At 45.1% G+C, this 9,892-nt stretch overlaps 1 protein-coding gene across 1 annotated transcript; it reads left to right on the plus strand.

Moving 5' to 3' along the window:
* The first annotated feature begins 44 nt into the window (after positions 1 to 44).
* WDR83 (WD repeat domain 83) lies at positions 45 to 7,459 on the plus strand. The gene is made up of 10 exons (XM_075276053.1): positions 45 to 127; positions 389 to 511; positions 1,315 to 1,435; positions 2,862 to 2,967; positions 3,187 to 3,235; positions 3,469 to 3,595; positions 3,895 to 3,962; positions 4,142 to 4,250; positions 5,131 to 5,245; positions 7,282 to 7,459. The coding sequence occupies exons 2-10, from the start codon at positions 409 to 411 to the stop codon at positions 7,435 to 7,437; spliced, it is 954 nt and encodes a 317-aa protein (XP_075132154.1). The 5' UTR covers positions 45 to 127; positions 389 to 408; the 3' UTR covers positions 7,438 to 7,459.
* The last annotated feature ends 2,433 nt before the right edge of the window (positions 7,460 to 9,892 follow it).

Raw genomic sequence — 9,892 nt, forward strand, 5'->3', positions numbered from 1 at the left:
GGGAGTCTTGTGGTGAAGTCGGGATGCCCCGCCCCTTCCCGTGACGTCATACCTTGCACACGCTGCGCTCCGTTCTGGACTGTGTGACCCATAATCCTCTGCGGCCCCTGGAGCTCAGTGAGTGAGGGTGAGCTTGTGTGACGGACTACAAGTCCCAGCATGGCGGTTGCGCTGTGAGCTATGGTGCACCAGGCTGTCCTAGACTCCTCCTGATATACAAGAAAGCTGGGTGACTACCAGTGTGATCAGTATTACCTCACTCTCCCATAGTCCTGAATGACAAGTCATGTGATCATGTTACCTGCAGCATTGCCTCTCCTTACTGTAGGACAGCTGGGTGGTCTATGGAGTCTATGGTCTGTGTGTGATATGTGATGGTATTTTGCAGGGTGAGGGGCTTCTGCCGCCATGTCCTTCCCAGCACCCAAACCCAAAGCCCCAGAGCTCCCCCGATACCTGCAGCGCAGACTGGTGTGTAACCAGGGGGCAGTGCGGGCCGTGCGCTTCAATGGTGAGTACACCCTCATACCCGCTGGGATACCCTGAGGTGGGGCATTAGTGTTACTCCATTTGTCTGGGTCGCCCTGTGGTGGGAGTGCCTTACACAGTATCACAGCTCCTCCCTCTTGTCTGTCTCCCTGTGGTGGGAGTGCCTTACACCGTATCACATAGCTCCTCCCCCTTGTATGTTACCCTGTGGTGGGAGTGCCTTACACAGTATCACATAGCTCCTCCCCCTTGTATGTTACCCTGTGGTGGGAGTGCCTTACACCGTATCACATAGCTCCTCCCCCTTGTCTGTCACCATGTGGTGGGAGTGCCTTACCCCCCATATCACATAGCTCCTCCCTCTTGTCTGCCGTCCTGTGGTGGGAGTGCCTTGTGTTTCACATAGCTCCTCCATCTTGTCTGTCATCCTGTGGTGGGAGTTCCTTACACCGTATCACATAGCTCCTCCCCCTTGTCTGTCGCCCTGTGGTGTGAGTGCCTTATACTCTATCATATAACTCCTCCCTCTTGTCTGTCACCCTGTGGTGGGATTGCTTTACACCATATCACATAGCTCCTCCCTCTTGTCTGTCACCCTGTGGTGGGAGTGCCTTACATCGTATCACATAACTCCTCCCCCTTGTCTGTTACCCTGTGGTGGGAGTGCCTTACGCTGTATCCAATAGCTCCTCCCTCTTGTCTGTCACCCTGTGGTGGGAGTGTCTTACACCGTATCACATAGCTCCTCCCCCTTGTCTGTCACCCTATGGTGGGAGGGGCTGACACCTTGTGACGTAATCATTTCCTCCCTCCTTGTGTTGTCAGTGGATGGTAACTACTGTATGACGTGTGGCAGCGACAAGTCTCTGAAGCTCTGGAATCCGCACAAGGGCACCATGCTGAAGACATACAGCGGCCATGGATACGAGGTGCTGGACGCAGCGGGGTAACTACCGTACGGGAAATACTGGACCCATTAGTGAGATCACAGAGCCTTGTTCACACTACTATGTACTGATCCTTGTACTGAACCAGTGAGGGCCGGTCATTATAGAACAGAAGATGAGATTTACATCCAATATCGGCCTGTCCAGACTTCACTGATAAGGGGCTGTCAGGTACTAGAAAAACATGGCTGCCTTTCTCCAGAAACAGCGCCTCCCCTTTCCATGAGTTGTGTCTGGTATTGTAGTTCAATTGTTCCATTGAAGTGAATGGGGCCGAGCTGCAATACCACACACAACCAGTGGACAGGTGTGGCGCTATTATATTATGTTTAGCTGCGTTCGGTGGATCAAACATTACAGACTTGCCAAAAGGTAAAAACATTTACTGAATGGGGGAACTTATCAAGGCTGGTGAGTCTACGCCAGGCCCACAACTGACAGTAGGTGCCCCGGGACGCAGATCTGGGTCAGGGGCTGGTGTAGATTTGTGTTATAACTTTTACCAGTTTTCTGGTGTGGGTTTTAGTAAACCTGGCAGACCGGGGCATCTCCACTCTGCCCACTATCCAACAAAGTGGTGAGCAGTGATGTGCCAAAAATATGCCAAGTTGATGACTTACCCTAAGGATAGGTGATCAATATTACAATCAGAGAAAACCCCTTTAAGAAACCACAGACAAACATGGAGGGGGGATAGTACATTCAGCAGGTGGGAAGAGATGGGAGTTTACAATTGCAGATAGTAAGCTGCCCCGAAACCTTGGGATTGTGCAGTAATACAGGAGGTAGGGGCAATTATAATGGGGTAAGGGGCTCCAGAGGGCAGGGGCAGCTGTAGAGAAGTCCTGTGACATTACAGAGAGCAGGAGGAGGGAGATGCTTAGGATCTGGTCTTACTGTGGTGGTTGCAGTTTTATTCTTACATGGTTTGGAAGCCAGTGAAGCGGGGGACAGATAGGGGGCAGCAGAGAGGAAGGGGTCAGAAGCACAGAGTAAAGGTCCAGTAACAGACATGATGGATTTTAGAGGTGTGAAGTTGGTTATACTGAGGATGTTGGGGGTTCTACTACCGAGTAGAGATGAGCGAGTACTGTTGGGATCAGCCGATCTGAACAGCACGCTCCATAGAAATGAATGGATGCACCTGGTACTTCCGCTTTGACGCCGGCCGCTTAACCCCCCGCGTGCCGGCTACGTCCATTCATTTTCATGCGAGCGTGCTGTTCGGATCGGCTGATCTGAACAGTACTCGCTCATCTCTGCTACCGAGCCCTGATGCAGCGCCCTCTCCACGTGTACATATTAGTCTGGTACATAGTGGCCTGCTGATCCAGCATTGGTTAAACACAGTCTCCTCTCTCTCTCACTGTGGGCCCCGGGCCCCTGGTGCGCAGCCTGAGCTTCATAGGTTCCCTCTCTTGACAGGTCATGTGACAACAGCCAGATCTGCTCCTGCAGCTCAGACAAAACCGTCATCCTGTGGGACGTGGCGCAGGGTCAGGTGGTCAGGAAGTTCCGTGGACACGCAGGGGTGAGTTCTGCCTCCAAACCTTGTTTTGTACCATTTAGTTGCAGGTTGGTGTTACTGACTCTCCGGCACAACTTACCAGTCTTAGAACCTTGTAAGGAATGTGTCGTCTCTTCGGCCTGCCGGTCTGACAGTGATGGGACATCTCCGCTTCTCTTTTGTGACATCGCGGCGGTAACCTTTCCACTGTCGCCATCTGACAACTCTCCTCTCTCTCTGCAGAAAGTGAATTGTGTGGAGTTTAATGAGGAGGCCACAGTGATCATGTCAGGTACCCTCTGCTCTTCTATCACGTTACATCCCCCACCTCCCCATTCTGACGCCTCCCGTGTCCTCTGTGACCCCTGGAGCTGATCACTCACTGCACACTATTATATGTCGTCTCTTCAGTTCTGCGGCCGTTTATTATTCACATCTGTCTCTGGGAAAGCTGGGTGACCTATAATATGGCCGCCACTACAGCTCTCCTATAGAGTCCTGATTCTCTCTGTTCTGTCCTGTCAGGTTCTATAGATTCCTCTATCAGGTGTTGGGACTGTCGATCCCGTAGACCGGAGGCGATACAGATACTGGACGAAGCAAAGGATGGGATTTCCAGCATCAAAGTGTCGGACCACGAAATCCTGGCCGGGTGTGTTTTTAGGACTCTGTGGTTTATGATCTGTTTAACCCTATGATGGGAGGAGCCTCCTCATTGTCATATAGCGCCTCCCTCCTATACATGTCACCTTTACTTATTAGGGGCAGAATCATGTCCCATAGCTCCTCCCTGCTGACACTTATTGCCCTGTGGTGGGAGGAGCAAGTTTGCTTGTTACATAGCTCCTCCCTCCAGTAGGTGGAGCCGACTATCAGGCTCCTCCCTCTAGCCGTATGTCCTGGCTGCGCCCTCACTTGTCACTCACAGTCACTTTTCTTTGTCCCCTCTAGGTCTGTGGATGGGAACCTGCGGCGCTATGACCTGCGGGCGGGAGAGATGTGCGCAGACTATGTTGGCAGTGAGTGGGCTTTCATTTCCCATCAGCCGCTGTGTGATTGTGCCGCCCGCCCTCGTACAGAGATCTCACTGCCACTACACCGTATAGCGCGGATGTCACCAGGTCTGCTGGTCAGGGGATCGCTAGTCACGCTCTGGTTTTTAGTGACCGTTCTTGTGCCCTGTCGTTCTCTCCTGTAGGTCCCATCACATGTGTGAGCTTCAGTCGGGACTCGCAGTGTCTTTTGGCCTCATCACTGGATTCCTGTCTGCGCCTGCTGGATAAGGACACAGGAGAACTGCTCGGAGAGTGAGTACAGGCTGCCATTACAGGACCTGTCACATATACTTTAACACTTAAAGGGGTTGTCAACAAGATAGGCGATTAGTGTCTGACTGCCCATCCCCCAGTGATCAGGAGAACGGTGGACCGAAAGTCCCTTTAAAGGGATCCTATCTTCATTCCAGAAGAAGATGAAGACGGCGCTGGAGAGTTCTCTCACAGCATTGGGGACACCCCCAGTGCTGCGAGAGAACTCATTTGCATACTGAAGAAAACCAGGATGTCTACCGAATGGCGTCGCGGAGAAGACATCTAAAGGTAGGAGATGAATAGTCTTTCTTAAGGCTATTCCTACGTGTTATTTAGAAAAAAAAGGGTATCCAATTATAGTATCCCTTTAAAGCTCTGTTATGAATGGAGAGATTGAATGACCGGAGCTTCATTCACACCCATGGGGCTGCGGGCAAAGATGGAGATCACAGTCCTGGCACACCCAAAGCATCGGTCACTGTCACTCCATTCACAAGGGGTCTTTTAGTTCCCCCGTCCTCCTGATCACTGAGAAACCTGATTCCCTGTCCTATGGATGGGAGATAAGTGACCATAATGGCACAGCCCCTTAAAGAACACAGAATTACCTGCAGGACCTGTAACCCGAGGTGGGTGGACCCTGTACATCCACCAAAATGCTGCTTCAGTTCTACCGTTTTATGGAGCCGGGTCACCAAGTTGTCTATATACATGAAAGCTCCAAGCCGAATCCTCTGTGTGTTGTGCGGCTTCCATGTCTGATGGATTACCAGTATATAGTGTTCATACATCACGTATTTATGTGACACCTAGTGGTGTACAGGAGGTATTACAAATCGTGCCCAGTTGCAGATCATTGCCCTTTATTCTCTACCAGGTACTCCGGACACCAGAACACAAGCTATAAACTGGACAGCTGCCTCAGCGAGAAGGACACCCATGTGGTGAGCTGCTCCGAGGACGGCACAGTCTGCTTCTGGGACCTGGTGGAGGTGAGGACTCGCTTACCACTACTCAGAGGATTACCTGCGACTATGTGGTTTCTATGTATGATTAAAAGTCAAAGCAGCATGTGAGCTGAGGTCTATAAGTGATGTGTAAGTCTCATGGACGATAAGATCTGTGACATCTATCTGTCTCATCAGTCACTCAGACTACCAGATCTGTCCTTACACAATGCTTTACACTGCAGCTCTGCTTGTTGTGGCTGCTCTATAAGCATAATCTCAGCTAGAAGTGACCATGGAGAAAGGATGATAGATATATTCTTGTACATAGGGGGTAGTATTATAGTAGTTATATTCTTGTACATAGGACAGTATTATAGTAGTTATATTCTTGTACATAGGAGTAGTATTATAGTAGTTATATTCTTGTATATAGGAGCAGTATTATAGTAGTTATATTCTTGTATATAGGAGCAGTATTATAGCAGTTATATTCTTGTACATAGGAGGTAGTATTATAGTAGTTATATTCTTGTATATAGGAGGTAGTATTATAGTAGTTATATTCTTGTACATAGGAGCAGTATTATAGTAGTTATATTCTTGTACATAGGAGCAGTATTATAGTAGTTATATTCTTGTACATAGGGGCAGTATTATAATAGTTATATTCTTGTACATAGGAGTAGTATTATAGTAGTTATATTCTTGTACATAGGAGGTAGTATTATAGTAGTTATATTCTTGTACATAGGAGCAGTATTATAGTAGTTATATTCTTGTACATAGTAGTATTATAGTAGTTATATTCTTGTACATAGGAGCAGTATTATAGTAGTTATATTCTTGTACATAGTAGTATTATAGTAGTTATATTCTTGTACATAGGAGCAGTATTATAGTAGTTATATTCTTGTACATAGGAGCAGTATTATAGCAGTTATATTCTTGTACATAGGAGGTAGTATTATAGTAGTTATATTCTTGTACATAGTAGTATTATAGTAGTTATATTCTTGTACATAGTAGTATTATAGTAGTTATATTCTTGTACATAGGAGCAGTATTATAGTAGTTATATTCCTGTACATAGGAGTAGTATTATAGTAGTTATATTCTTGTATATAGGAGCAGTATTATAGTAGTTATATTCTTGTACATAGGAGCAGTATTATAGTAGTTATATTCTTGTACATAGGAGCAGTATTATAGTAGTTATATTCTTGTACACAGGAGCAGTATTATAGTAATTATATTCTTGTACACAGGAGCAGTATTATAGTAGTTATATTCTTGTACACAGGAGCAGTATTATAGTAGTTATATTCTTGTACACAGGAGCAGTATTATAGTAGTTATATTCTTGTACACAGGAACAGTATTATAGTAGTTATATTCTTGTACACAGGAGTAGTATTATAGTAGTTATATTCTTGTACACAGGAGCAGTATTATAGTAGTTATATTCTTGTACATAGGAGGTAGTATTATAGTAGTTATATTCTTGTACATAGGAGCAGTATTATAGTAGTTATATTCTTGTACATAGGAACAGTATTATAGTAGTTATATTCTTGTACATAGGAGTAGTATTATAGTAGTTATATTCTTGTACAGAGGAGCAGTATTATAGTAGTTATATTCTTGTATATAGGAGCAGTATTATAGTAGTTATATTCTTGTACATAGGAGCAGTATTATAGTAGTTATATTCTTGTACATAGGAGGGAGTATTATAGTAGGTATATTCTTGTACATAGGAGTAGTATTATAGTAGTTATATTCTTGTACATAGGAGGCAGTATTATAGTAGTTATATTCTTGTACATAGGAGCAGTATTATAGTAGTTATATTCTTGTACATAGGAGCAGTATTATAGTAAGTTATATTCTTGTACATAGCAGTATTATAGTAGTTATATTCTTGTCCATAGGGGGCAGTATTATAGTAGTTATATTCTTGTACATAGCAGTAATATAGTAGTTATATTCTTGTACATAGGAGCAGTGTTATATACTCCTTCAGTCAGTCTTACATTGGTACATAGTGGCTGCACTTAATCCCTCTTCTCTCCCCGCAGGGTTCACTCGCACTCAAGCTCCCGGTCAGTAAAGGAGTTGTACAGTCGCTCTCATATCATCCCACTGAACCTTGCCTACTGACTGCCAATGAGGGAGAAGTCCAGGTTTGGAGGGGGGAACCCCCGGAGGAGGAAGGAGTCAGCAAATCACAATGACACTGTATATAGTTGTATCACATTTTTTTCATTTATTAAAACAAATAAAAGTTATATTTTGGATACAATCTCTCGTCCCTTCATGCCCCTCCCCCATGTACATATAGACAATTTAAATAAAAATAAATTTATTGCATTTACAGATGAAGGGTTACTCTATAACAGAGGTGACCTAGTTATCACCTCCTAAAGGCAGCCATACACATTAGATTGACCTTAACCAAACCCACAGATTTTGGTGGGCTCCTCCACTGGCAATCTAATGTGTATGGGGTGTCCTGACTCCCCTCCAATGGCAGATGTCAAAGGAAAGGAGATGTGGAGGGTTCAGCATGGCCGAGCCTTTGTTCTCACAGGAGATACTCTTCCTCTAGAGGTTTTTGGTAGCAGCGGAATCACTCTCTGAGGTCCTGCACACACTTAGCCAAACTGAGCATGCAAGTGTAAGGGGGTTCAGGAGGATTAGCTGTAGGAAACAGCATCATTCTAAGGTGCACGGCTACCATAATGGTACAGTGGAAGGACAACACCCAAATACTCCAGTCACCCTCAGAGGGGGGGCGCTGGTGTACTGAACACTTTCCCATACAGGAATACATATGTTGCGCTGTGCACATATATGGCTGTAGAGCTGCACACGGTAACATGTTCTAACCACACACGCCTGGGTCATCTCTATTACACTCCTAATAGTGTAAGGGGAGCAGAGGAAGGAAGCTCAAAACAGCCAGGGGCGCAGCATGCAAGCCACAATGGAGACTGGCTCGTGTCCACCACACCTCAGGAGTCCTGCTCCTTCTCCTTCTCCCTGCTGGAGAAGTCTCCTTGTCTCCGGGCAAACGTCTGAGCAACAAGCAACGGGAAAATCAGGCTGGCCTCTGCGTATACCTGGGGACGAAACACAAGCTATACATTATACTGATCAATGGTAACTTCCTGCAAATAGATAATCATTCTAGTTACCGTATTTTTCGGACTATAAGACGCACTTTTTTTCCTCCCAATATGGGAGGAAAATGTGTGTGCGTCTTATAGTCCGAATGCAGCGTGTGCAGTGTCTGTGTCCTGTCTATGAGAATCAAAAGGAGAGCGGTGCTGTGCCTGCCTGCTCTGCCCCTCCTTCCCTGTCTGTGTCGCGTGTTTGCAGGAGCGAGATATGAGAGGCAGGGAAGTAAGGGCGGGCCAGACAGGTGAAGGAAGCGTGGTTTCAAGCTTGCCGAGAAAACCACGCCTCCTTCTCCCGTGTGGCCTGCCCCTCCTTCACTGCCTCTCAGATCTGGCTCCTGCAATGAAGCCACACAGACAGGGAAGGAGGGGCGGGCCAAACGGGAGGAGGCGTGGTTTTCTCGCCAAGCTTGAAACCACGCCTCCTTCACCTGTCTGGCCCGCCCCTACTTCCCTGCCTGTGTGGCATCATTGCAGGAGCCAGATCTGAGAGGCAGTGAAGGAGGGACGAGCCAGACGGGTGAAAGAGGCGTGGTTTCAAGTTTGCTTAGAAAACCACACCTCCTTCACACCACTGCAGGGTGTCTCTTTCCATCCATGGATGAGATTAGATAGATAGGATAGATAGATAGACAGACAGAGATAGATAGATAGATTAGATAGATAGATAGATTAGATAGATATGTTCAAATCACCCCCATATCCCTAGAATACATGTAAAACAAAAACATTACTGTGAAACACATACACATTTGGTATCCCTGTGTCCGAAAGCCCCCGGTTCTATTTACATTGGTGAAATATTATATTATTAGGTTATTAAATATTTCACCAATGTTTTTTTCCCTATTTTCCTCCTCTAAAACCTTAGTGCGTCTTATGGTCCGAAAAATACGGTATATTCTTGTACACAGGAGGCAGTATTATAGTAGTTATATTCTTGTACATAGGGCAGTATTATAGTAGTTATATTCTTGTACATAGGAGGTAGTATTATAGTAGTTATATTCTTGTACATAGGGCAGTATTATAGTAGTTATATTCTTGTACATAGGAGGCAGTATTATAGTAGTTATATTCTTGTACATAGTAGTATTATAGTAGTTATATTCTTGTACATAGGAGGCAGTATTATAGTAGTTATATTCTTGTACATAGGGCAGTATTATAGTAGTTATATTCTTGTACATAGGAGGTAGTATTATAGTAGTTATATTCTTGTACATAGGAGGCAGTATTATAGTAGTTATATTCTTGTACATAGGGCAGTATTATAGTAGTTATATTCTTGTACATAGGAGGTAGTATTATAGTAGTTATATTCTTGTACATAGGAGGCAGTATTATAGTAGTTATATTCTTGTACATAGGAGGCAGTATTATAGTAGTTATATTCTTGTACATAGTAGTATTATAGTAGTTATATTCTTGTACATAGGAGGCAGTATTATAGTAGTTATATTCTTGTACATAGGAGCAGTATTATAGTAGTTATATTCTTGTATATAGG

This window comes from Leptodactylus fuscus, chromosome 5 (genome assembly GCF_031893055.1).
Source record: "Leptodactylus fuscus isolate aLepFus1 chromosome 5, aLepFus1.hap2, whole genome shotgun sequence".
Lineage (NCBI taxonomy): Eukaryota > Metazoa > Chordata > Amphibia > Anura > Leptodactylidae > Leptodactylus > Leptodactylus fuscus.